General features: G+C 47.1%; 1 protein-coding gene and 1 long non-coding RNA gene across 10 annotated transcripts; one reads left to right on the top strand and one right to left on the bottom strand.

The window, feature by feature from the left end:
• Positions 1-1,188: 1,188 nt before the first annotated feature.
• LOC107310875 (uncharacterized) lies at positions 1,189-5,127 on the bottom strand. The gene is made up of 3 exons (XR_014944464.1): positions 4,988-5,127; positions 4,519-4,641; positions 1,189-1,318 (listed from the first exon to the last, which is right to left on the bottom strand). It is a non-coding gene; the product is annotated as an uncharacterized LOC107310875 (long non-coding RNA).
• A 4,418-nt stretch (positions 5,128-9,545) lies between these two features.
• On the top strand, positions 9,546-27,327 carry B3GNT2 (UDP-GlcNAc:betaGal beta-1,3-N-acetylglucosaminyltransferase 2). Of its 9 annotated transcripts, XM_085542687.1 has the most exons (5): positions 9,868-10,032; positions 10,372-10,453; positions 12,138-12,436; positions 15,662-16,103; positions 24,905-27,327. In XM_085542687.1, the coding sequence occupies exon 5, from the start codon at positions 24,914-24,916 to the stop codon at positions 26,105-26,107; it is 1,194 nt and encodes a 397-aa protein (XP_085398813.1). In that variant the 5' UTR covers positions 9,868-10,032; positions 10,372-10,453; positions 12,138-12,436; positions 15,662-16,103; positions 24,905-24,913; the 3' UTR covers positions 26,108-27,327. The 9 variants fall into 9 exon arrangements, with proteins under 9 accessions (XP_015712399.2, XP_085398813.1, XP_085398810.1 ...); XM_015856913.3 differs by lacking the exon at positions 15,662-16,103 and having other exon boundaries at positions 9,546-10,032; XM_085542685.1 differs by lacking the exons at positions 9,868-10,032; positions 10,372-10,453 and adding an exon at positions 11,535-11,576.
• The last annotated feature ends 389 nt before the right edge of the window (positions 27,328-27,716 follow it).

Genomic DNA, 27,716 nt, shown 5'->3' with positions numbered 1-27,716 from the left:
GCCAAGTGCAAGGTTGTCTTGCACCTGGATCATGGCAACCCCTGCCATCAGTACAAGCTGGGGATGCAAGGATGAAGTCCTTTCCAATTCAAATAATTCTGTGTTTCTGTTATCTTTGCAGTGGTGGCAGTGAAAGCTGGCCACCAGCCCTGCTTTCTGCCCTGTGACTACCACTCCTGCCCTCCACAACACGCTCAGTGGTTGGGGAAGGGAGGTTTCCAGCCATACAAAGCCCTGGATGTATTTATCCAGGAAACCTTCCACCTCGCTATGAATGAAATCAGCATTGTCACTGCCCAGAGCAGTCAGTCAGGCCTGTCTGTACTGATGCTTTCCTACCGACACAGATGATGGGTCCCATAAATCATGGTGGATTCACACCACGGCAAACAAGGGTGGGATGGGGCTGTGACTGCACCTCTGGCACCACATATGATGACCTCAGCTGCACACGTCCAGAGATGCATCTCATCCCCACACTTGCTGCTTTCTGCGGCCTGTAATTAGTGAATGGCAGCTGTGTGTTGTCGTAACCTTCATCTCACTCTTCCTTTGATGTCACCTTTTGCATCTCTAATGTGCATTGCAGTTTATTCAGTCAATCACTTGTTTTCTGGGAATTCCTCCAAGTTGCCACTTGTTTACAATCTGGTGCTCCCCAGATTATCTCCCAGTGCCGTCACCTTAAATCACGCATTGCACAATGTGCAAGGTTTGCATTTGCTATCTGCTTGTAAAAAAGGTTCCTCACTGTGCAATTTTCTTTCTTCTCAGCCCACGTATTCGCAGAACTGCTTAATCCATAGAATGTTCTTCTGGGCATTTTGAGAGCTTTTCATTTCTGTACATCGGTCCTTTATCTCCTTTGTTACCTATCGATAAAATAAATCACATGCCATCTGTCTGAGTGTGCTTCTTCATGGATGTATTGACCAAACATCTGTGGACATGGAGGTCTCTGAGAAGCTTCACCTGATGACTCATCTTGCTCCACATTGGTGGCAGAAATGTTTTCTTCCCCTTCTGGGGAATCTGAATGGCTCATTTATTCCAAATATTCATTTATTCCAAATATTTACAGAAAGGCGCTCAGTCGGTGCTGCATACAGACAGTGCCTTTTTAAGACAGCCTGGCCAGAGAGGCACAGAGTCCTTTGCAGCAGCCACTGATGACTGACTGTTTGCGGCACTTTTCATGTGGTTTGTATCTGGAAAAATAGATGACAGCTCATTGCTGTGGAACCAGGGCTGTCAAAATCCCAGTGCTCAGAGTGCTCTTCAGCAAACAGGGAGGCCGGGCTCCTGGACCGATGTGACACTGAAAAACATCAGTGCAAAGGGTTTTATGATAGATTTCATTTGTGACCACATCTAACAAATATTAGATAGGTCCCTTGGCTCATTTCCCAATTTGTTAGGGATTTGGAAACACCATAGAGGAGTTACATGCAAACCACAATCACTTTGAAAAAAAAAGGGGTAAAAGAAGGGATCAGAAGGAATGATTATCACTGTGCAGAAAGTACCAGAAAGCCAGGATGACCTGAAAAAACTCTGAACCAAATTGTGAAGTTTTAACAGATCCAAGGACTGATATCGATCGCAATCCACAACCACAACAAACAAAAGCATAATACTATTGCAACCAAAATATGTAACAAAGAGTTACATCAGTATTCTGGCAAGATCACATCTGCAATTTTTCTGTCACAAAACACAAATGGTTAAAGTCAGCTATGAGCCATTCTGTTCAGTGAAGGTCCCATGGGGATCTTCTGTAACATACAACAAGACAACAACTTGCCCTTCTGGGGCTTGTTAATACAATTAAAAATGAGGGAACAATCCATCGAAGAGTATATTTTACATTCCTTTTTTTTTTTTTTTTTTTTTTTTTCCGGGGTGTCCTTAGCCTTCCAAGGATATTTGTTAAGGGATTTCATTAAGGTTAGGGAAATTGTCCTCAGGTTGGCTGAGTCAATTGACACAGGTGGGCCAGGGAGATAAGTGTTTCCCTAGCTTATCAGCAACTGGATCGTGACTCACAGAAATCGAGGATCTGCTTTTGTTGTGAGCTTTCTAATACATCCACCCTTCACTGCCTTCCCCCCCGCACCTCCCACTCATCTGGGGGAGGGGGCGAAAGCATCAGCTTTCCTTGAGCTTTTGTTCAGGCCACCAGTTAACTAATTTCTCTAGCCTGACTGTCGATAATCCATTCATCAAATCTCGTGGAACGCCCTTTTGCCAGCCCAGTGTCCAGAGACGATTACGTTTATGATCAATATTTCGCCTATCTGTTCTTAATGGCAATGAGACCTTTTCCATTAAGTTTCAGACTAGGTGGCCTAGGAGCAAGGGTGGTTGCTGCGAGCCTCACTTCCTCTGGCTCAGATTTACTGAAAAAAACCACAGGCTTTCACAAAAGACCAAGAAGCCCAATCAACACTTACAAAGAAAGTGTAAACACCTAAATTGCTCCTGGCTACCCTGTCAGGCCAGAAAAACTTCAAGCTTCAAGAGTTACAAAATACATTAAGTTTTCTCAAAAAGGAATAAACTTCTTAGAGAGGCACAAACGTCAAAAAATTACTTCCTCACTTCCCCAAGAGGCGCACACACAAAACTTTCAAATTCCAAAATACATTACTAGATACTTAAACCACAAAATGTAAAATAGTCTTCCCGAGGAGGCACACACACATAAAACAAAAGCAAATAGTCAAAATTAATTCATACGTCCCCAAGAGGTAAACACTTAAGCAGTACAGTTTCAGAATATGGAGCGATCTTCCTAGAGAGGTGCTCACATTTAAGTTACCAAAACTGTCACTCCTCGCAACTCCAGGAGATGCACACAGGAAAGTTTCAGACTATATCTGGGAGGACAACACTCTCACGGCGGGCATCCTGTCCACGACGCCAATAAAAATGTCTTGCTCCAATTTACAGGAGGGAGGCAAGGTTCTTTGATATGTGTATACCCGGCGTGAGATTAAGAAGCAATGGTTCAAATGTTGGTCCAACCAGTTTATTAAAGACCTAGCTGTTTTAGGGAGATGGGGAAGGGAAGGTAGGCGATAGGAAAGGTAGGAAATATAAGCAAGGAGTCTTTGCTGAGAACAAAAGGGATAGTCACCACCGTGGGTCCAGCGAGGTACACAGTAGGTCCGTGGATCTCAGGAACTCGTCTGATCGTCGCAGGGGATGGGAGACAGCCAGGGAGCTCCGCAGCAAGCCAGTCCCAGGGGTTCTTCTGACAAGGTTTTCCCCTCAGGGAATTCTCCATCAAAGGTGTCTTTGGGAGTTTGTCTCCAAAGTCCCCAGTTTAGTGAGGGCCTTTTATCCCCCATTTCGGTGGGGTTGTTTTTCTTCTTCTTTGAAGTTTGAAGATTACAGCTCAGCATTTTTGGGAATGTATCTCGAGCAAACACTGAACTTCCAAACAAACAGGTAAACACAATTTGAAAAATGGTTTTAAACCAGCTTTTGTAACATTCCTGGCCCACAGATAAGCCAGCAGGGATTGGGGCCTCTGTTGCATTATCACCTTCTACAGTGGTCAGCTCCTTCAAGCAGCACCCCTGAAGAAGACTGCTCGTCCTGCTTCTGCTTATCTTTGCAATCATAAGCAGAGGTACTGTAGTACAATAACACCCACCATTCACCCTCCTAGATAGTTAACAGTCGCCAGTCAGAGTCTTATCATCAGAAAGGCCTCACGAAGCAAGCTTTGAGACAATAAAATAAAAACAGTTCTGTCCTTTATAGGCATTTCCACATCTCTTACCTCCTTGGAGTGCAAGTAACTCAGAGTTTGTGTTTTAATTCACTTAGCAGCCAGCCGTGCTGAAACTGCAGCACTCAGCGTCTAGCTTTCATCAGGAGATAGTTCTGGAGAATATGTAAACCCAGATAATTGAATAAATGGCATTTTTGGTTGCTGGTGAGCATCTTGGACCCTTCAGGAGCAACATCTTGCAAATGTGGTTGGGGAGAAAATTAGCCATCACAGCACAAACCCCAAAGCTACAGCTCCAAGCAGAGCCCCAAAGGAAAAAGTCCTTTGAGTTTGATTGTATGTCATTTCTTTGCCATATTTCTGTGCTTTCCAGCCAGCTGGCAGCCCCGGCCAAATACAGCATTACCAGGAAATGTATTGTAAATTGTACAGTGCATTTGTGTAATGAGCGGCACATTTCCTGTCTTGCAACAGAGCACACAACAAGCAGGTTTCCCCATGATGAAAAGCAATGGCAGCCATGAGAAGACAGACCAGAAACACAGAGGCAGGGCCCGGGGAACCTGTCTTCCTGGCCCCAAAGTGCCAGCCATGGCCATTGGGCAATGGTGGGGTGGCACGTGGGAAGCAGCCTTCCCTCTAGCAAGGCATTGCCAGGCCACCCCTCTGGCACTTCTCATGGGGCTCCCAGCAAAGTCATTAAATGCTCACACCACAAATGCTCACCTGCTAAACCTCTGACCCACCAGCAAGGTGATGGATGGTGTCGTATTTACCTGACTAAGCTGGGTTGGAGTGCTTGCTGGAGGATGTTTGGCCCCATTCTGGGTTGTTGTTGGCCACTCCATGGATCTTCCAGACATGCGTGAGGGTCTTCATTGAGTCATCATGGCATCTCTCTGGCAGTAGCAGCAGAAATTAATCAAAGCCATGATAAGAGGTGACAGCAGGAGTGCATTTGATTACAGCTACCTCAGAGCTCTGCTGCAGCCCCAAAAGTAGCAGCCACCCCACCACCCTCTATCTGGTGACTTGGTGAGCCCTGGCCTCCCTCCAGCATCTTCTAAAATACATTCACTACTGCAGAACCTCAGGGCAAATCTGCATTTCTTTTAAAGCTGAGGAGCACAGTGCATAAAGCTAATTACCCCCCCCACACACTGCAATATCCTGTGAGGCAATGATGTGCACAAGTGCTATGTTAAAAAACACCATGCAGAAGCAGTGGCTGGGAACCATAAATACCTTCCAAGTAGTCCTTGGGCGCATTTGGAGATGAGCAACCAAAGCAACTGAAATATATAAGGCAACATAATTAATTCTTGTCTGCAGAGAGAAACATTCCCATGCTCCAGCCTTTGACAACCGAGCTCCTTTTTATAAATAATGTTATGTAAGTTTATATATTTCAATTAGTGCTTGTTCTAGCTTCTCGCAGCCCAAGGATGTTTTCACTCGGGTTCATTATTTAGGCTGTGGATAGATCATTTTGCCTCAATGCATCTATAATGCAATTTAAATTAAGACGCCTGTAAGCAGCATAGCAGTAATGAAACGGTCTCTGGAAAGCATTGGCACGTCCCCAGTGAGACTGAGAGAAAGCAAGGAATGAGCTTTACATTGCTGTGGCCAACAACATGTCTGCATGCTCCTCTGCAGGGCCGGAGCTGCATTTCTCTGCCCATGGACACGGTGACGCCACCAGCCACGCGGTGCAATGGCCACGGCTGTTTGTGCCAGAGCAGGAACATCTCCAAGCTGTCCTGCAGCCGGGTTACTACAGCTCATGTGCTGCAACGTCAGCCGGCAGGAATGCTTAAACCCTCCGGCTGAATCGCCAGCCATTGCAAATTACTACAGCTCCATTAACTTTGGAAGACTGTTTACATGGGAAAAGTTAAACGCATACGGGGTCGAGCACAAAACCCGCAGTGATTTCATACGTGAGATGGTGGTTTACTAATCTACGTGGCCAGATCTCATCTGTGCTGTGCGCTGGTGTCTGAAGTTCCATTTATTTATACACATCCGTGTCAGAGGGATTTCTCCACAGAGCTGCGAGAAGAAAACCCTTTATTTACTCTGACGACACTGCTGATCTCAGTCCCTAGGCACATCTTCCATTTATCTTCCCTATATCTTCATTTTTCATTAACCTGCAGTGATGAGGCTGGGTATTAAGCTGAGATGCGTGGATTATTTCATTTCCCCTTACCTCCGTTTCTTTTTGTTTTTATTGTTGCTGAAGTTTTATCAGCGATTTCTACAATAGCAAGATAAGAGCTTTCTGATAACTCCGGTATGTGTACACACTGCTGCAGAAGAAATAGCATGTTCTTCGTGTCTCTCTCTGAACTGCCCTCACCAAAGGTGGGGTTTGGGGCTGACACAGCTGGACACCTCCGATCGCTCTGCACCCCTACCTTGACCCACTCTGAGCTCTGGGAGCTCCATGAGGGGCGCTGGGACCACATCCTGTACCCCAGCAGTACCGCTGGCCTCTGCTTGCTGCTGTGAGCCTGAGGCGCAGGCACTGACTGTGCACGCAACCCAGCAGTGTGGCAAGGCAAATGGCCTGTGGCCTCCAGCAAAGGTTTTATGAGCACAAAACCACGGAAACCAGTAACAGGAGATGCCTGGGGTCTGGTGATGGGTGTGGGGCAGGAGTTTCCCAGCCACAGCAACGGGACTGAAACCACCACTTGCAACTGCTGCTTTGCCAGGGTCCCCAGGGAGCTGGCACAGTGAGGATGCCTGCACTTCCTTTGGGATCAAGCCTGATGAGTGCCCCTGAGGGAGCTTCAGAACAGCCCAGTTTCTCCATCTCACTGGGGACGTGCCAGTCCCAGCCTGGTGGTGAAATGTCCGCTGTGCCCCGCACGGCTGTGGGCTGAGTGAACCGTCACTCCTGTCATGGCTGCAAGATCCTTGCCAAGCATTTGGGAGTGTCTTGACAAACCTCCTGCGCATGGTGTTGGCTCAGTCTCCTCTGCTTACTGGCAGGCCTTTGTGCTGCCCAGACAACAGCCAGCTGGGAGGTCAGTACCCGTCCCACAAAACAAATGGCTTTAACTGGAGTTAGGTTACCCAAGCTGGCTCTGAGAGACTCCAAGGGAAGTCATGCAGCAGAGCCTCAGCAAGGAGAGGCATAAAGTCAAGATGGTTTCAGGACCTATGTTATATATGAGGACTGGCAGCGTTCCCGCAGCTGGGAGTTCACTGGTGCTTAAAACTGTATCTGCAAAAAAATAAAAGCAAAATGAAAGAGGTTCAGCTGAAGCTGCTCCAGTACGTGTGTTCCTAAGTTTTCTCACTAGTGAAGAGACTATGCTGCTTGGCATATTCCAGGTGAAGAAGGTGAGAAGAAAAGACTGGGTGGGAATCTTATCACTGTTTATAAATATCTACTGGGTGGGAGTCAGATGGATCAGGCCAGGTTCTTTTCAGTGGTGTGCACTGACAGAACAAAGGGAATGGGCAAAAGCGACAACACAGCAAGTTCCATAAGAGCATGCAGAAGAACTTCTTTCCTGTGAGGGTGACGGAGAACTGCAACAGGCTGCCTGGAGAGCCCGTGGAGTCTCCTTTGCTGGAGATATTCAAGACACAGCTGGGTGCTTTCCTGTATAACCTACTGCACTTTCTTGCTGCCTGGCTGCATCTGACATCTCTCCCTCTTACACTGCTGCAGTGAAACAAAAAGAACAAGATAACCTTGATGATTTTATTACCTAGGACTTGTTCCTACTTCTCTTTTCCTTCTGGCAATGCTCCAGTTATTAATTAAAAAGCAAACACTACAGAAAAGGCCAATGTGCATATCTCAGCTGTAAAAGCAGTAGCCCCTCAAAATAACTTTTTATTATGGCGGTGCACCCAATTGCTATGACAGCAGTGAATAAATAGCCTGGGATAAAAATAAGACTGATTTAAAACTCAATCAGAAGTGAAGAGTTGAATTTTTTGAAAACATTCTTTCCTGGCTGTTGTTAATATCACACTGGCTGTGGAAAAGCTAAGGGTTAGAGTCACCCATTGGCACAGCTGCAGTGCCCTGGGTGCACAGCTTCACCCTCACCACCCCGTGAGAACAGCCTGATGCTCTGCAGTTTGCTGGCAAGGGCTGTATGCTGCACTGAATAATCTGCGTGGTGCTGGTGAGGGAAGGTCACGGTTTTGATACGTAGGCAAAAAGAATGATTCCTGATTCTGACTAAATTTAAGTGTGTACACGGCACTGACAATGGCTGCAATCAAAAGCATTTGCTCTCTTTCTCAGCAATTTACTACCATAATTATAGGGAGAAAACTCAGCTTTGCAGACCTAAAAACATGAAAGTCCTGCCGAACAATTTTAGTATCACATTTTTCAGATCTTTGTTAAGTTTTACCCAACCACAACCAGCTGTCCAGAAGACAACTTAACTGTGACTGTGCTTCAGTGCTGTCCTTCACATCCTGCTTTGTGCAGTCATGTGTGCTGAAGGTGGCCGTGGGACTGCGCTCCCCAGGCGTAATTAGTGTCTACTCCATCATCAGCGCTTTAAAAAGTGTGTTTTATAAGGTTAGTCACCACTGCTGATCTCTACAGCTGTATATAAAATCCTCTCCCCCAGCAGGCCCTGCCGGGCTGCATACGGTGCGTTCAAGGGAACAGCACCAATGATGACAGCAAGCCTGGGAACAGCGTGTCTAGGTGCTGTTAGGAACAGGTTCCCATTAATTAATGGATAAGGTTGTATCAGGTCATGGCACTGGATGGGGTGGGATCAGGTGGATTTGTGGCTTCTCTCAGCAGTGTTGTTTTCTCCTTGTGTTGTGTGGCCATAAGCAACAGGCCCTGCTGCAAAGGGGGAAAGAGATACAGGTAAAATCAAATAGATATAAATCTGAAAGTGACCAAGACACTTTTAAACAATGCCAGGTGCTGGTGCAGGCCTAGAGTGATGCTGCACTAGCTGGTGCAGACTACAGGGAAGAACGGGGACTACTTTAAGTTAAGCAGACTGCTTTTGGCATGGACTGCATGTGGGCTTCCCATCCCCCCTCACTTTGCCAATGGGTTGGTTAGCTCGTGTTAGCAACAGTGCTCACCTCACCTGTAAACAAGGGATGTGCCCTGTCCCCAGTGAGAGCATGTGGGATAAGGGGATGAAGCCTGAAAGGAGGGCATAGCAGAGGGGAGCGCTGCTCAGTGGGATTGTTTTCTGCTAATGAGACTTTATTACACCCGATGACTGACAGAGGAGGTTTGGGTTTAGCACGGGAGCAGTTCTCGTGCAGCTGCTGCCAGCTGAGGAGCACTGAAGCCCTGCAGCCCCAGCCCCAGGAGAGAACTGCATTCACTCTTTGCCCTGCTGGGACCAGCTCATTGGCGGTGCCAGGTAAGAAACCTCCCTGATGCTTTGCCCCACATGATGTGCAGATATGGGGAAGGTCGAGCTGCCTGTATTCAGGGAAGTGGGGCTGGAAAAAGAGCTCCTGCCTTACCCCCTGCCCAGGACTTTGGGATGCAGCTGTCCCAAACACGACAGGGGCACTGCAGTTAGGCAGTGGGACGACGATATGCTGTGTTGGTGGCAAGATCGGTTCTAGGTATTCTCCCCACTGCAGCCAATTGATGAGACTTGGCTGTGAACTGGGCTGGGGAACGCGTTTGAGTTACACAACCCTTCCTCCCCATCACCTCCCCGCGAGGTTTCACAACACAGCCCCATGACCAGCTGTGTCAGTGCAAGGCAGGCACTGCTGTGGGTGTGGGACCGGGAGGAGGGAGAAATGTCCTTCCTCAAAGACAGCAGGCCATTACACACGTCCAAGGACCAAACCTTCCACCTCCAATGTTTTTCTGCAGGCTCCTTAGCACCTAGTGTTATGCAGCACACTGCTGTCTTTCGTTTTTGTTTCCCTTTTTTTCTTTTTCTTTGTTTTGGTAATTGATCTTGAAGCATATTGCTATGAAACCTCCCTTGCAGTGGAGCCGAGCTCCTGACTGCCAGACGCTTAATTCTCCTTTTAGCCTTGTGTTAGTTAATGGACAAAAATGCCTGCCGATTTAGGGTAATTCCTCCCTCTGCTGTAATCCTTCTGCTTCACCAGTAACGTCAGCTTGACTCAAACACCAGGCATATCTATAAATATTTGAAGAAGACTGGAGCACGCACCGTCCCCCTGACGTCTTTCAGGCTCCTGGACATGATTTTGGAGCAGCGTAAGAGACTTCCCCAGGAAACTTACTGCAGGTTTTCTATGGCCTCCAACGTTTAAAGGCATGGAGTATGGGGAGCCGGGTAGGTGCTGTGGGGACTCGTGTTGTTTGCCAAACCACATCAGCCTGTGTAAAACTGTCTTTTTGGGGAGATTCCCTCTTTGCAGCGTGTTTATGTGGCCGTACCAGGTGACCATGAGATAACTGCTTCGGTTGGGTCTTCCCATGAAGTGGATGGAGAAAGCGGGTGCTTAAAATAGAAGCAAATGGCACGTGTCCATTTTCCTCCAGTACAGGACAAAAAGATGCAGGGCTCTCAGTCCCTGGGAGCCATAACTGCCTGTGGGGGCTGTGGGCCTGCTGTGACAGGATGGAGGGCTGTCTGTGCCCTCACAGCTCACATCCCTGTGTTTCCTTTCAGTAAACATCCAGGGCCTGGGAGATTTCTCCACTTCAGCAGACAGCTCAGCCAGGATCTGTGTTCTCATCGACTTGGCAAATAGGTAAGCAAGCAGAAGGGAAAAAAGAAAACAAACTACAGAGGGTTACTAACAAGTGAGTCATACACGGCTCCTAGCAGCTCGGGAGGGCAGACTTCCAGACTGTGGAGCTGTCAGGAGCTCCCTGTGTGAGGGAAGCACAGAATCACAGAATGACCCGGGTTGGAAGGGACCTCAAGGATCATGTAGTTCCCTTCAGTCATGTAAGTTCCCTTCAGGTACTGAAAGGCTGCAATGAGGTCACCCCGCAACCTTCTCTTCTCCAGGCTGAACAAACCCAACTCCCTCAGCCTGTCCTCATAGGGGAGGTGCTCCAGCCCCCTGATCATCTTCGTGGCCCTCCTCTGGACCCTTTCCAAAATCTCCATGTCTTTAGATTCTTCTTTAGAAGAAGATCCCTTCTTCTTTAGACAGAAGCCTGTTGAACAACGTGCCTCACTCGGCAGCACGGCCGAGGTTTTGCCACCGCGGTCACCTCCTCCCGTCAGCACAGCGGCCGAGGCGGAGCCGCCTTCGTTCCTGCCCCGCAACACCGCGCCTGAGGCGGGCAGGGGCCCGCGCTGCGAGGACGGCCCCGCCGTGCCGACAGCCGGATGTACCGGCGGCCCGCGGGCACCGAGTTCCCGTTCGGAGTGCTTCTGCTTTTTGCTGAAGCCGCGAGGTGTCGGAAGGCAGCGTGGCGGCGGGGGAGGGGATGGCGTTGTGCGGGCAGGTGGGCAGGCAGCCGGCACGGCCGTGAGACGAGGCGTGGGACCGGCGGGACGGAGCGCCAGGGCCGGGGCGGAGGGAGGGACGCGGCGCGGAGGCCGCACTGCGCTCCGCAGGGGGCGGCCAGGCGGAGCCGCGCTTACAGCCCGTCTCCGGGGCGCCGCAGCCATCCGACAACCGCGGCCACGAGCGGTACCGGTACGTTCCCCCTCCTCCCCCCGGCGGCAGCACGGCTCGGGGCGGTGCCGCAGCGGGAGGTGCCGCCCGAGGAGCGCGAGCCGCGGGGGGTCGCGGTGTGGGCCGGGCGGGGGCGGGCGGCAACAAGTGAGGGAGGCGCCTCCTCCCCGCTCCGCCTTGTGCTGCGCGTCGCCGCCGTGATTTGTGGAGGAGGGAGATCGGGAAGCGGCGGCGTCCTCAGGTGCGGAGCCCCCGGCGGGGCCGAGCGGGGCGGAGGGTCCCCACCCGCGGGCGGCCGGGCCGAAGCGTGGCGGTGGTGGTGCTGGTGGAGGACGAGGCGGCGGCGGCACGATCCCCGGCGTAGCCCCGCGGCGTAGTGTCGAGGTGCGGGCGGGGGGCAGCCGGCGGTTGATCCTCCTGCGGGGAAGGAAGGAGGGCGGGCGGGGCGTCGCGATCCCGCGGGCCCGGCCGGGAGCCGCTGCCCGGCTCAGCCTCGCAGCCCTCGAGAAGTTGGGAGCTGCGCCGCTGCCTCGCGGGAGGGGCCCGTCGGCTTTGCAAATAGCCGCCGTAGCCGTGAGCGGAGCGGCCCTTCGGCCCGTGACCTCCCGGGGTTGATGATTAAACCGAACGAGAGGAGGGCTCGGCTCCTGGCGCTTTTTTGTTCTCGTTGTTTTGTTTTAACGCCGAGACTTTCGCGGTGGTGCGGCAGGATGCGCGCGTCTATCCGCGCTGCGGCCGTGTGAGCTGCAGCCCCGGCCGCTGCCCCCTTGGAACTCGCTCTGAGCGCTTTTATCGTCCGCAGGCTCGTTTTGGTGGCGCTTTTCTGTTCGCCGTCCACGTGCTATAAATAGAAGAGGAAAACGAGGTGCCGCTGCAGGAACTCGCCGTGAAGGTCACGCGTTCGGCGGCGGTTGGTGCCGGTTCCCGTGTGCCCGTAAGGCAGCGCGTCGCTCCCGGCGATAGAGCATCACCGGCGGTCGCTCCTTTGGTTCCTGATGCCCGCCAGCTCCTCGGTTTCTTTCTTCTTTACGCGGCGAAGATGCAGCTGAGGAAATGAGCGTTGAAGCGGCGCTTCCTCGGGCTTTGAAGAACAGGACGAAGGTATCGTGCTTTTACGTTCCGTGCTGCCAAGCAGGTGTCGTTTGCTGTGTAAGTCGTGCTGTGCGTGGGGAGGGAGCTGCGGGCTGCGTTCATCTCGTTGCCTTGGCCGAAGGAGGCTCAGAGGAGCAGGGCTGCAAGGACGTGTCCGCAGCCTCAGCGATCGTCACTGTGCTGCCACCTGGTGCAGCCGCTCTCCCAGCCGGGCTGCTGTGCTGCCTCTGCCTTGGGATGGGAAGGGCGCTGAGCAGCAGCGGTGTGTGCATGCATGGAGGGGTGGTGTGCCAGCTCTGCGCTGTACAAATCCCGCTTGTTGTCGTGTTTTTAAGATAAGGCGTTTTTTGTGCTAACTGTTAGGGCCTGGCAGGCTTCTGAATGAGCTGCTCGAAATGTATCTTTCGAAACTTGCCAAGAATAGGCCAAAATGTCAAGCCAAAGCCAAAAAAAAAGCTGGTGTCAAAAGCATCCTCATCGCTTCAGCAGAGGTTTCGCAGCTTGTTTCCTTTCATTTGATGGCTGTATCTTTGTAGTAAGCACTGAAGGGGGAAAAAGAAAAGGATTTCATTAAAACATCGATGCTTTTAAGGTGCCTGTTTTTCATGTCACCATTTGTGGAAGGCTGCTGGAATTGATCAGTTTCCAAACGCTTGGAACAGGCCTCTTCTGTTACCTCCATAGCTGAGCTCTTTTTATTTCCCGGTATGTGTATTTATTTGTATGTTTTCCTCTTTTCCTCTTGCTGGAAGTACGGAACTAGTTTTGAAGCAAGCCGGCAGTCCATTTACTTTTCTATTTTAAACTTTTAGAGCTTTTTGCTTTCTTTACTTTTTTCCAGATACACCCACGTTTAACCCCGGTTAAAAACCCAAACCCTCTTAAACCAAAAAAGTGACAGGTGTGGAGGAAGGAGGTTTGGTCCTGATGTTTTTGATCAGGAGGAGGGTAAGGTGCATTTGGAGAAGCACTTGGCTCAGAGGAGGTGAAATCTGCCGTATTTCGCTGCTTGAAACTCGGGCAGAACCAACCGAGTGAAGCTGGAGGTGCTTTGCGTTTATTCAGCTTGACCTGCGCTTCTTTGCTGGTTTCCTTGGGCTTTCTTGGGTTTGAGATGCTAACACCACCCCTCCCCCCCCCAATAGTCCGAATGATGTAAAACGCAATGAAGAGCCGGCCTCGTTAAAATATCCTGGGTGAGCTGATGTCTCAAGAGGATCAATTAGCATTTAAATAAGGGAAGGAATCCCAGCGTGAGATGGGCGTGGTGCTGAGGCTTTGGAAGGGAGAGTTTGATGAAGAAGTTTCGTCGTGGTTAAGAAAGCTTTGTCGTTGCAGGGAGATGCAACAGCAAGGGATGAAAACCATCAACTTCCAACTGGTTATGCTCATCTTTGCGAATGAATTCTGAGATTTGACGGTTGATAAATGACTTCAGTCGTAAGGCAGCCAGCTAAACCCAATCAGCAAGTCGTCTTGTTTTTTTGAGTGAATGGCTGACATTCTTCTCTCTCTGTAAGAGGTGAATCCTCATTGGTAACGTGCTAGCAGGGGATATGGTGACAGGTTTAGATGAGACTGGCCTGATCGTTGTGCTGCTGCTTCCTGTGTCCAGCACCTGCCTGCTGCTCTTCTTGTCCTTCAGCTGCTCCCCACGCACAGCCCTGTGTTGGAACTGTTCCTCCTGGCAGAGGGAAGCTGTGAGCCCTTCCAGCTGTGCACGAAGGCAGTCTTTCAGTCTTTGAGAGGCACAGCAGCAGTGCTGCTGTAGTGCTGGGGTAGCTGACTGCAGCTGTGCTGTGGGCCGTGTTGAGGGAGGAACTGGTAAGGTTGGGAAATAACCTTCCCACTTGCTCATCTTCAGTGCTGTGTGATGTAACGCTGCTATGCAAATGTGGGAAAGGCTGCTCAGTGCAAGGAGCTGCTGGGTGTCGGACCGCGCTGGGAAGTTGTGCTGTCCTACCTTACTTATCTTGGGTGATGATATTTTAAAAGCAGATGAAGTGAAGTCAGTGGTGGTGGAAGGTGGTCTCTGAGCCGGGTGATGTTACTGTGACCTGTTGATTTACTTCTGAATAACAGTGAGAACTGAAAGAGATGCAAAATGGTTGGAAACTGGGGACTTAAACCACTGTCAGCTATAGTAGATACTTGATATTACTGTGCAGGTACCAGGTGCAAAAGTTCCTGATTGGATTTAGAAGGCTATATGCTTGTCTGCTCTTAATATCAATGGGAATGGGAGTTAATTGCTTAACTAGCTTAAAGGCCTTTTGCAAAATCCTTGAGGTATTATATGCATCTTTTGCTGCTTACAACTGGGGGCGGGGGGGAATTGCTCCCTCTTCCTTGAATGTGATAGGTTGGCATGAGATCTGTGTTCTGCAGGTTTGAAGGAGGAAAATGAGTGGAGCTATGAAATGGGGAAGTTCATTTTCTCAACTAGAAATGAATCCTGTAGAAAGGTGAAAACAGTCTTCTCTGTGGGAGTAACGTTCTAGATGTGATGCACAGTGCTTAGTGGTTTGGTTAGTTGGCTAAATGATCGGTGCTGTGTGCACAGTCATTGGAATGTGGCTGTGGCAGCAATGATTGCTGGTTTTAAGATAATGATGGCTGAGATGCTAAGGAGATGATCTGGCTTGTTTGTGGGTTCTATAGTTATGTGCATATTTGGTAGATAGGCTACATCTTTTCAATTTTTACTGATCCAGCATAAGCTTATGAAGTAGGACAGCGCCTGTCCAGCAGGCTGTAAGTGCTGGCTGAATGCAGCAGGCAGGCTTGCAGTGCTGTCCCTTGGCTTTGACAGCTAGCACTGACCCAGGTGCTTGGTGCTGGGGAGGCAGGTTGGTGGGTGGTTATCTGCTTCCAGAACCTATGGAAGGGCAGTGCTGCAGCTGAGCTGACCACTTGCAGTGAATAATGACCCATTGGTGCAAGTAGTGGAAGGGGCCGAGCTCACAGACTGCAGCAATGGTAGCGTGAGAAGTTAGAACCTGAAGGCAAGCAGCTTCTGGTGGCCTGGTGCTGCTTTCCTGGCCAGCCAGAGGCCTTGCCGCATGCAGGGCAATGAGCAGGAGCAGCAGGGTGCTGCTATGGGGAAGCAGAGCAATAACGGGATCTGCTCTGGGCTCAGCTTGTCTCTTCTGTGCTGGTACAGCGGTGAGTGAACCTGCTGACAGGAGCCAGCTGGGAGCTAATTGCCCTGTTATTGTTGGGTTCTTTTTACAGCCTCTTCAGTTCACTGAGCTGACGCAGCCGCTCGGGTGAAGGGTGAGATGGGACTGTGCAGTCGGTACGGGAAGAAAGAAATAACAGGAGCACGTTAGCTGTGACTGACGCTGCTTTAAGCTGCCGTGGAACTGCACCCCACCTGAAACTGAAGTGATGAATGACGGTTTTCTTTGAAGCATTACTTCCCTTTTATTTGCCATCCGATTAAACCTCGTCTCCGAATTGTTTGTGATTTCCCACTCATGCAAAGTGGAGCTTTCTCAGAGGCGTTTTAAAAATTGAAGGTTGTGAATCAGGAACTGCCAGCTCTGCGTTATTCCTGATGAACGTCACAATTCATAACTCTGAAGTCTGAACAACGTGTGGCCTTTGTGAACTGGGCTGGGAAAAAACACACTGCTCTCCCTGCTGAAAGCCCTCAAACACTGAGGGATTAAACGTGGGTGTTTTTATGGCAAGTGAAGACCGCTTCGTGGTCTCTATCAGTGTGTGTGGAGGAAATCTTTCACTCATTCTCTGGTGAGAATGATGAGGTTTATTCTGTAAGGCAGCTGAGGCTGGCAAAACTGGCTGTGATGCTCTATGTGAGATTTTATTTAGAGAAAATGCTGCCTTGAATATTCTGTAAGTGTGCTTGGAAGGCTCATCCTCTCGCATGTCTCAGTTCTGTAGGTTGTGTAATAACCTTCATATGCTTTTCATAACGTGATTTATGGAGTAGCAAATACAACAGTGATGTTAATTTCCAGCTCGCGCGTTGTTTGAGGCTGTCCCTTTATTGCTGCGTGTCATCTGCTACAGGAAACATCCTACAAAGCAGACTACTCAGAATGTCACCTTCATACAGCAATAGCTGTGAGAGCAGATGAGGTGGTGTATGAGTGCAGGCAATTGTTTAAGTGCCTGATAAAGTCAGCCAGAGGTTAGAAAGACATTCCTTCATTTTTGTGGTGGTTTTTCCTTGGATGATAGCAGACTTGGGTTGCTGCAGAAAGTTTGCAGGCCTGGTTTGGGCCTTGTGCCTACCACAGGATGAGATCTTAAAGGCTTTTTGCCCAGTTATTTCAATTGCCGTTGGACTGCATTGTACGTGAGCGTTAGATCAGCTTGTCTGGAGTGTATGAACTACAGGAGGTGGGATGGGAGCATTCCTGTGGCATACTGGCTTAGTTGCCACATGGAGTGAGATCTTTGTGTGGGGAAGTTGTGACACTTTATCTTTCCTTCCCATTTTGGTTTTTTGTTTTTTAACGCTTCAGTTGGAAACAAGGGATTTCCACCCATCTGTTTGCAGGTGTATGTTTGTTCACCTTATTTTTAGAAGATGGGTCCAAAGCTTTTTATTCCCCCATGGTTGCAAATGTAAGCTGCTGAATGGAGAATGAATGGAGCAGTTGTTTCTGGAAGTCTGTAAGAGCTCCCATGTTGCTGCTGCAAGAGAAGGTCTTGTTACAATGAGGGGGGGTCAGTTCAGAGCTGCTTGACAGCAGGAGGCTTTACTTCAGAGCAAGAACAAGAGCCTGTTTGAAAGCCCTTCAGTAGGAAGAGAGCTTCAGGCGGGCTATTGGAAAAGGAGGGACGATGAAGAGCTTTGTCACTGGGGTGGCTCCAGAAGTTGAGGTTGGTGGGTGGAGGTATTTTCTGTTATATAAGAGGAAGGAAATAAAGTTTCAGTTCTTTTGTCCCAGTTTCAGACTTGAAAAGCTAGTGTGCCACCTGTAAAGTAAACCTGTTGTAGAGCCCAAGTTTATTGCTGTAGCTATTGTGAAGTTCTGTTTGTGAGCTGGCTGAGTGTGGGTCAGGGTTGAAGGGTGTAGCAGATGGTGATTTTCTGGGAGGCAGCACAGCTGTGGCATGGAAATGCTTCATGAGAAGACAGGCAGCCACCTCACAGTCCTATTCGGTGCTGTCAGTTTCAGGTGAATTTTCATGTTTGGGAGGGAGAGCTGGTTTGGGAAAGGAGTTGGCTTTCCTCCCTTTATCCATGCCGTAACCTATTAAATGTAGTACAAAGGTGATAAATTATCTGTGATTCTATGCATGGTATGTTCCATTTCCTTAAATTGTAGGGCATGGTCTGGGAGTAACAGGTTTAGTGAGTAACACTGGGACTGTTCAGCTTTCGGGTCCATTTAATCAACCCAATGAGTGCTGATTGGTGACAACCTGATGCTAGAAACTGAATTGAGGTCATGTCACGTTCCATGGGTCACAAGACAGCAGTGGCCTTCCATAAAGGCATTCATGATGGAAACTGAAGGCTTTGGTCTGCATTAGCCCACCTGTTGTAAGAGGGAAAACTTCTTCAGCTGATGGGAGGATGCAAAGGTGGCTGTGGGGAGTTGTTGCTGCTCAAACTGTTTATTTTTGAATGAATTCTGTTATTGTGTTTAGCAAGGCTGACTACAATATCTCTTATACTAAGTACTGTTGATATATGGCTCTAACAAGAGTCTTCACAAACACCTATGAGCTTAAAGCACTAAGTGCTTTCTTGGTTGCCATTTAAAAAATGGTTTAATAGAAATGGCTGAGGAAGAATGATGAAGGTGTTCAGAGATGCAAAAGGCTTCCAGAAATAACAGGGCTGGAGCTATTCACGCTGCAATGAAGGAACAGAGGGCATGTAAAGGTCTGCTGCATAGCAGGGGAAATAATTGAAACTCTTCCATTTTTTGTGCTTTCAAAGTGTTCCCCTTCTACCCACTAATAGGAAAGCAAGTTATCTGGAGTTCTTTCTGTAGGAAGAATTGAGAAACTCATTGCTAGTGAAGTTCATACAGTTGAAAATGTAAATAGGTTCAAAGAGGGAGCAGACAAAGTGAAATGAGCTTCAGTAACAGTAATTAAATATGGTTTGGAGTAGTTCTGGTCCAAAAAACACTCCTGTACCTTACTGCAGCAAACCAGGTGAGTGTTACTAAAGAAATACTGTGCTAGCATTGGGGTTTTCTTCACTGGTGGGTTTTTCTTTTCTGAGAGGAAAATGTTGAGACTGCGTGAAGATAATGAGTAGGAAACAGAATGTAGAGCTAGATTGGCTGCAATTGAGACTATTTGCAGTTCCTTCTGCCTTGAGCTGTTCTGAGCAAACACCAGCATGTCTTCCTGTCTGCTTTGTTTGTTGGGTTGTAGAACTCCACACCCAGGTTCATATCGTAGAATCACAAGGTTGGAAAGGACCTACAGGATCACATGGTCCAACTATCCTCCCATTACCATTGCTACCCCAAGCTACTAAACTATGCTGGTGACTTTTGGTATTCAAGTATCTATTAATTTCTCCCAGAAGTAAATAGTCTACCAAAAGGTAGTTCAAAGTGTGCATGAAACTAATGCAAGTTAAAAAGAGCATCAACAGCTCTGAGTTCCCTTGAAATGTGCTCTTTTGTGAACTTTCTCCCAGCTGGAATGCTGTTGTGTTATTGGATATTGGCTGTTACTCAGTGGTGCCAATGCAACACACTTGTGCAGAAGCAAAGTGCTGGTATGTGCTGACTGCACCCCACTTCTTCAGATGTTGTTAGTCTGCGTTGTGTCATAGTGCACTTGTGTGAAGTTCTGGGGTATAGTTGTGTGTAGTTAGAAAAATAAATGGTTCTTTGGAAGCTGGAAACAAAACAGTCTTTTTTTAATAACAGGTCAGGGGGCCTTAATCTTTTCTTTACGTTCTGAAGCTGTTGATGTTCACGCCATGAACAGAAGTGAGGTATAAAAGACCTGGTGCATCTCCCAAGAGATGCACGTAACTTATAACACATTTAATGCATTTTTAATTATTCATGTAGTGCTGCTATTGCAAATAGAACCAGAAGCTGTGTGTATAACTGCCACGAGGAATACCAGGCTACTGAATGATGTCACGTATTGAGATCAGCCTGCCGTAGCCCTGCTGCAGCCCTTCTCTACAAAGGGCTTACAAAAAGGTGGAAGGCTTTTAGAAAGCTGAATTACAGCTTTGTTTTGACTGCACCTTTTGAGCTTACGTGTTGAGGCTTGAGATCAGAGAATATTGTTAGTAAAAGCATAAAGGAGGAGTGTTTTAATAGCAATTGGCTGGTCTCAAAGTCAAGAAATTAACGTTCAGTGTGCCAAGAAGCAGTACTGTTTTCTTCATTACAGCTGCGATCTTGAACACAAGTGAATGTCCTCATGCAGGTCAAGGCTGTGCTGTGAACCTACCTGCTGGCTGGGAGCTGCTTCCAGCGCGGTGCTGTGTTGCATTGTGCCCAGTGGTGATTTTCACACGGGTTAGCTCATTATTTGAAAAGGAGATGATGGAGCCCACTTGCTGTAATGATTCTTATTTTAGGTGTTACACTGGACAGATAGTTGGCAACTGTTTGTAATTTATCTTGGCCTTAGGTATGGGCTGAGGTACTCAAGAGCAGGGAAGAAGATTTGTGTTTGTCTGCCATTATTAAGATATGTGAGATAATGATGTATTTCACTTCTGTATCACCTGTTCTTCAGTTTCCTGTTAGAAGTATGCTGTCAGCTCCATTGCAAGGGTGGAGCTTGGGATGGGAGCTTGTCTGTGCGCAGAGACTGATGCAGTTGCGGAGAGCTACAGGGGAAACCTGAGCATCGCAACTGGGCTTCACAGTAAGAAGCTCCGCTGTTTAACAACTTGAACTTTGATGCCTTGCTTCAGAGCAAAATTAGCATGCCCTCCAAATCCATTGTGCTTGTTTTTGAATTGCCTTTTAAGATTTTTTTGTAGCTGTTTCCTTGCAACATCTTCCTCTTTTTCCTCCAGCTGACCCTCAGAGACTTTGCACTGCGATGTTTTAATAGCTCTCAGGTAACAAATAATGCTGCAGATTGTTGTCATGTGTTCCGTGTGGCAGCTTTATGAAGTGATTACAGTAAATACAATGCTGTAACAGTGCTAATCGGAATTCGTCTGCAGTACCCGAACTACGGCGTATGAAGCTCATGCTATGAATCACATATGGCCTTAGCATACACTTGGAGGTGCTTGTTCTTGGCTTTGTCCTTGAGCTTGGCCCTTCTGTTGGGGGTGCACGGCCTCCTGTTTGTCTGAGTTCTTGCTTCCAAGAAAGAGTGGTTTGTATAATTCCTGGAAATGAAGTGCACATGCTCATTTTATACCAACTCTTGTAAGTATCTGAATGGGTTTCTTACAAGCTCCTGGAATATGTTTACCCTTGAGATAAAGCACAAAATAATGCTGTTTTCAAGCAATCGGTGAGCAGTTCTCAGTGTTTTGCATTAAGGTTACGTGGATGTAATTTTTGTGGATGCTTGGAATCTTTTCTTGTAGCTCATGGCTTCTCTGTAGCAGCTGTTTTCTTCTGTTGTAGTTCCAGTAGTGACCACACTACTGGACTCACTGCTTGCTCCCATAGTGATGCTGCTTGTCTTCCCAGGTTCTGCTTCCCCATCCATCTCTTGATCCCACTGCTCCTTCCATGGCTGTGCAAATGCATTTCCTCCTGTTAATGTCTTAGTTGGACTGAAGCGGAGTAGAGCTGAAGGAGACAAACATCCCATTGCCCTCTCCCCCAGCTTAGGCAGAACAAATCTTTTCAAGTACTGTTTTTGCAGCAGGCCCTTGGTTTACCTGGAGTGTGGTTAATATTAACCCCTTCCTTCTTGTCACGTGGATGTTTCTAAAGACTTTGAACAAATGGATGCCGTGTGCAGTTGTGTCAGTACCACTGCACGGCTGGAAGTTGCATAAGCAGTTATACAAACCGTAAATGATTGCTAGGGCTGCCTTCAGATTAGGGTAGCTGAGAAGCTGAAAGCAAACATTGAAAACCCATGTGTCAGATCACCTTTGAATGTAGTTATCGCATCCCGGCTGGAACTGGAACAAGGTGCTGTAGGGTATCCTTGTTCCCGAGGTTCTGCATACTGTGTTTTGCTTTACCAGTACATAGTATGTGTTTGTGTTTTACTCTTTGTGCAGGCTAGCTATATGTGCTCAACTATTCTGTTTTTAAAAGCAAAACCAGCAGCATATTTTTCAAGTAAAGTTTTGCTTTATACTGCACTTCTTAGTCCTTCAATGAGTTCTTTATACTGGTCTCATTGGATAGGTTTAAGTGTGAACCAAATCACTTTTAGGGCTTTTTTTTTTTTCAGCTTCTTTAGCAGATCTTCCATTCTCATCAGTCAAAGGAAGGGCAGCTGGAAGCTCTGTAATACAAGTGGTGATGGAAGAAGCTATTACTGGAATAGGAAAAGTGCTTGTGATCTGCCCAGACTGCTGCCAGTCAGCTGTGGGTGGGAGATGGGTGCCCTCGTGTATCCCATGGTGCTGCTTAGGGCACACGACCTGCACTGCCATCATGCTTCACTCAGTCATCGCTGTGTCAGCAAAGCAGATGAGGAACAGAGAACAGTAGCAGCTGAATGCCGCTTCCTCTTCCCCTATTTTTATGAGGACTATAATACTGTGCTTCAATGATAAATCCTGTTCCCTTGATTGAAATAGCCCGGCTGGCATCATCTTATTGCTTCCGTCTTCAGGTGACGTGATTCGAGTTAATATTAAACTGCAGGCTTACGTGTTTGATGGAAATAGCCTTTTGGGTGTCGATTGTCTTCTACTTGCTTTTGGTTCAAGAACTCAATCTGCTGCTCCAAATGTTACACGCAATCCCTCTGTTTTATTTAGATAAAGGTTGCCTTTTCAACATAGCTGCTTCTATTCCTTTTCCTTCTATCAATACGTAATGTTACGCTACCTGTCTTTGCTCAGACATCTTATCAGCAATGCCTTCTTAGAAAGCAATACTGAAAGTGATGCCAGAAGTGCTCATATGTGGGGCTAATAACATGTACGGCGCATTAGACAGAACCGCTGAGGCTTTCCCTAGACTGCTCTTCTTGTCATGAAACGTTGTGCCAGGTCTAACTAATGGAGGTCCTGCTGTCCCGTTTGCTGCAGGGAGTTGCTACAGGTGTGGGAATAAAACAGATTGAGGAGGATCTGTAGGTGCTGAATTTGAATGCTTACCCCAAAGGCTTTAAAGATGGGGGAGATTTTGCTTTGTCATTGAAATAGGCTGTACCTATGGTGTGCCATTGTATTGGAAATGATCTTAGGGTCTAGAAGATGGATTGCAAAAATGTTGAATGCTGTGGTTTAGTAGCTGGGGGCAGTGAACGGATCAGCTTCTAGTGCTACCTATTCTGGAAAATCAGGCTGTGACTGAGCTCCTGGCAGTCCTGCAGTGGCTGGGTGAGCCTCTCACCCTGCTGTCTCAGGAGCACAGGGATCATAGGTAAAGCACCACGTCACTTGTTGTTCCACTGCAGAGTGCTATAAAAGCACTGGAGGACACGGGGTGTGAGCACTGATACACGCCGAGCTGCAGGGAGTGGTGCGAGACGTGGGACTGCTGCTTTCCATCCGGTGTTGTAGCGTGTGCTTAGGGACAGAGTGGGCAGAAATACGTTTTTGTCTTTGAGGTATGGAAGAAAACGACTTTAAACTTAGGACAGCAGATCTCAGAGTTGGCTGAGAGCAGGACATGAAGTAAAGCAAATCTGGCTTGAGCACGTCTGAAGATACATATATATGCACATATATCGTCTGAAGATACATATATGTATATACATATACAGATGCAGCATGAGGTCGAATGAAGGAAGAACAGGCATTTCCCTCTGGATTCTAAGAGGTGTTTCTTTTTCAGTGCTTTTTTAAACTGCTGATTTATCTGCTGTGTGAGGAGACAAGTAAGTAGATGCTGTATTCCTCAGGTGCACCTTCCTGACTGCTGCTGCTCTCTGACTTCTAAGCCAACATCTGCAACTGGCCTTTTGTGTTATTTTGTATTATTTCACTTGTGGTTTTTTTCTGGTCTTATTTAATTGCCTGTACTTCTGGTGAGTGAAAGCTTCTTTGTAGAGTTCTGTGTGTATCTTAAAGGGAGCCTTAACGTAACTGTGTTGCTCATCCTAAGTTTTCAGGTCTGGCTTCTGAATTTAGAATGAGTTGTTAAATGGGTTTTATGTTGGTTCTCTACCCTCTGGGCAGGTAAACAGTTCTAGCGTTATTTTAGAGGAACGTTGCTTTGCGCACTGTTTCTATGTCCTTCATTCTGACAGCTGTGAAGGAGAGAGGAGTTGATGCGTTTTCTCTCCTTCATAAGAACTGGACGTGGGTCTCAGAATAAATAGCTTGTGCTACAACAAAGACATGTACTCGTACTATTCATCTTACAGATGTTGTGAATCTCTGCTTTTAATTTAAGCCTCTTTGGTTGCATTTCCTTCTGTAGCAGTAAGTACGCTTGGCTTTCAGCAGCCATTCTCTTCCTTTTCTACTGGGAGGGAAAAAAAAAAAAGCCAGAGTCTGTGGTGTCTTCTTCTGTCTGCAGAGCTGTGAATATCAGCAGTGCAGCTGCTTGGTTTTGTCAGCCTCTCTCCCACAGAATACCAAGTGAAACGAATGGAGACAAACTATGCTTGCAAACTCAGCTTTGCTAATTTTGTAGTTGGAGGGTCAACAAATACAAGTATAAAAGCTTGAAACTCAATTTTAAAAGAACTGACTGCGTTGTGTAGCAATTCACACTGTGCCTTTAAAGCTCACTTTGCTAGCAAAACAAAATTCTGCCTCCCATTGCCAAGCTGAGGGCTCAGATTCTGGATGTTGGTGGCCCTGCCTGTGACTGGCTGCAGGTGTGCACGTATTTAGAGGTAGATAAGTCTCTGCTTTTTTGACTGTAGGTGAACATTGTCCTTAGGTTGTTACCTTTCACATCATTCTTTGCAGAGTCACGGTGGTTGGAAGGGACATTTGTCAATCATCGAGTCCAGCCCCCTGCTAAAGCAGGATCCCTACAGTGGGTTTTGAGTCTCCTCCTCTGGAGACATTCCACAGCCTCTCTGAGCTGCCTGTTCCTGTGCTGTGTCCTGTTCGCAGCCAAGATGTTTTTCCTCATGTTTGTCATAGAACATCCTATGTTCTTGTTTGTGCCCGCTGCCCCTTGTCCTGTCTCTGGCCACCGACAAGAAGATCCTGGCCCTGTCCATTTGACTCTCACCCATTAGATGTTCATAAGCATTGGAAAGATCCCCTCTCAGTCTTTGTCAAGCTGGGGATTCCCAGGTCTTTCTGCTTTCCCCCATGAAGCTGCTCCAGGCCCCTGATCATCTTTGTGGCCTCTACTTAACATAAAAGAACTTTGCATTTTTATGGAAGTGGGAATTTGATAGGAAGAACACTAAGAATCTGTCATTTCTTCTCTTTTTCAGATATGAGAAATGAGTGTTGGACGCAGAAGATTAAAGCTGCTGGGAATTCTGATGATGGTAAACTTTTTTATCTATGTGATTGTGGAAGTCTCAAAAAGTGGCAGCCAAGAGAAGAATGCGGAGGGCCGTGTTATTATACCACAGGACAATTTCTGGAGGAAATTTACTCCCCACAAAGCCTATTGGAACAGGCAGCAACAGAAGCTTGAACTGCTGTACAACCCAATTCTGAGTCTGCTTTCCAATACGACTGTGGAAGAGAACTTAATATTGAACTCGAGCATTCTCAATTCCTGTGACCCCGACCCGTGGGTGGCTTCAGAGGTCAGTGACTTTGCAAGTTTGCCGGAAAGATTCAAAGACTTTCTCCTCTATTTGAGGTGTAGAAATTACTCCTTAATAATGGATCAGCCAAACAAGTGCAAACATAAACCTTTTCTGCTGCTGGCTATTAAGTCACTTATACCACATTTTGATAGAAGGCAAGCGATTAGGGAATCCTGGGGCAAGGAAATCAACCTGGGAGATATAACGGTCAAAAGAGTCTTCTTGCTTGGGCAGACCCCACCAGAGGATCATTTTCCTAACCTGTCAGACATGGTAAAATTTGAGAGCGAAATTCACAAAGACATTCTCCTCTGGAACTACAGAGACACTTTCTTCAATTTGACTCTGAAAGAGGTGCTGTTTCTGAAGTGGGTGAGCAGCAGCTGTGCGGATGTCCAGTTTATTTTTAAGGGTGATGATGATGTTTTTGTGAATACCCATCAGATCCTGGATTACTTGAAGAGTTTATCAAAGGACAAAGCCAAAGACTTATTTGTAGGTGATGTGATCAAAGATGCTGGACCTCATAGAGAAAAGAAATTGAAGTACTATATCCCAGAAAGTGTTTATGAAGGTTCGTATCCTCCGTATGCAGGAGGCGGTGGGTTTCTGTACTCTGGTGACCTGGCGTTAAGACTGAATAATGCATCTGACCAGGTACTCCTGTATCCTATTGATGATGTTTATACTGGAATGTGCCTTCAGAAACTTGGGCTTGCTCCAGAAAAACACAAAGGTTTCAAAACATTTGATATTGAAGAGAAACTCAGAAATAATATATGTTCCTACACAAGTTTAATGTTAGTGCACAGTAGAAATCCTCAAGAAATGATTAAGATTTGGACAAGCTTGCAAGATCCACACTTAAACTGCTGAAGCAATGCGTATAAATACCTTAAGTCCAAACAGCTTTCCAACTTAGTGTCCAACTTCCTTGGTGAACCGTGGAAGCTCTGTTTAATAGTTCTTTTCCAGTTTTCTCCAGAAACTTTCTTCACGTACTTGAGTGAAATGGCAGTGGTTGCACTGAGAGGATGGCACAAAGACTTGGTCCTGTGGTCATTATGTTTCAGTAGCAGTCTAAATTAAACAGGACTGGAAGTAACTGGCTGTCAGCTACTGATGCCTGCTGCAGAGCATCCTTCCTTAATTGTGATGGTAGCAGATACGCTCTTTTTCGTTGAGTAGTGTCTGTGTGTGGAGACCACTGTAAATTTGAAACTCACCAATTGGGGGAATGCTCTTTTACTCTATAAAACACTTTTATGGAACTTCAACAATCAATAAATATCTATATATTAATTTATAGTTTCCAGTCTTTATCCACCCTGGACCAGTATTTTCTCCTTTACACGCAATCCTTTGTGCGATGAATGCCCATGTCTGGATTGACCCTTTTATTATGTGGGGTTTTTTTTGTTTTTTTTTTTAATACATAAAAGACATAATATGTTTTCAAACACCCCGTGAAAGATCTGAATGTGTAAGCGAAAGGAGGAACAAGTTCTGTTTTGTGGCTGGGCAGTGGGTACAGTTCTGCTGCCCACCCTGAGCTTACATATACAGTAATGCTGACTTTGTTACTCGCAGTCACTCTGTGAAAGCTACCCCTTGGTCCATCCTTGTTCTCTGCTTTGGCACTAAAAGCGATCAGGTAGCTGATAAGGTAAAAGCAACCCAAACTACACATTGCTTCTAAGAGCACGGTTTGGATCTCCTGTAAAGCGGTGTAGGACCGTGCAGTTCCTAACAGGTTTGAGCTTTGAAATACAGTTGGAAGTTGCATGACATCTCGTGTAGAGTTAAACATGTTCTCAAATCTCAGATTTTCTTCTGCATTTCCACATCTTGCTTATGAGAGCTATTCTAAATAGTGATTGCTTCCTTTGTATATGTAGAAGTGCCTGTCTATTTATTGTTCAGATGGAAGACCAAAACATTTTCTTAAATATATTTTGTGTAACATTTTATTTGTATAGTGTCGTCACTCAGATATTTAAATAGAGCATGATATTTTAAACCTGTGAGATGTGTAATGTTCAATAAAGCTAATTGTTATTTTTGAATTTGAAAAAATAAAATGTGATTTAAATATGTCTCTCCGTACTTCATTTCAGATGCAGGATTGACTTAATTGCACTCTACTGCATGACATTCAGGAGTTACAAGGGTTTGTTCAGCAGCTTTGGCACTTGGGTAGTAGATAGTCAAGAAGATGCTGTTGCAGTTGTCCTTGAATTTGTTTGGTGCTGTAATAGATGAGCAATGGGTGATAGAGAAATCCTGAGGGTAGGCAGGTGAGCAGTGCATTTGGTGATGGATCAAAGAAGGGATTGCACAAACAGAGGGACAGGGGAAGAGAGGAAGAACTAAGTGTTATGGAGTAAGATGGGGTGGAGTGCATGTGTGATGCTAAGCAGTTAGTGAAATGGGTGAGATTCGTGGGTTGCTGGTGTTAGTCACTACTTTACACCATACCATAACC

The sequence above is a fragment of the Coturnix japonica genome, chromosome 3 (assembly GCF_054131305.1).
Source record: "Coturnix japonica strain WE chromosome 3, WE-NBRP24, whole genome shotgun sequence".
In the NCBI taxonomy this organism is placed as follows: domain Eukaryota; kingdom Metazoa; phylum Chordata; class Aves; order Galliformes; family Phasianidae; genus Coturnix; species Coturnix japonica.
The sequence above is the reverse complement of the archived record's forward strand: the minus strand, read 5'-3'. Positions and strand labels throughout refer to the sequence as shown.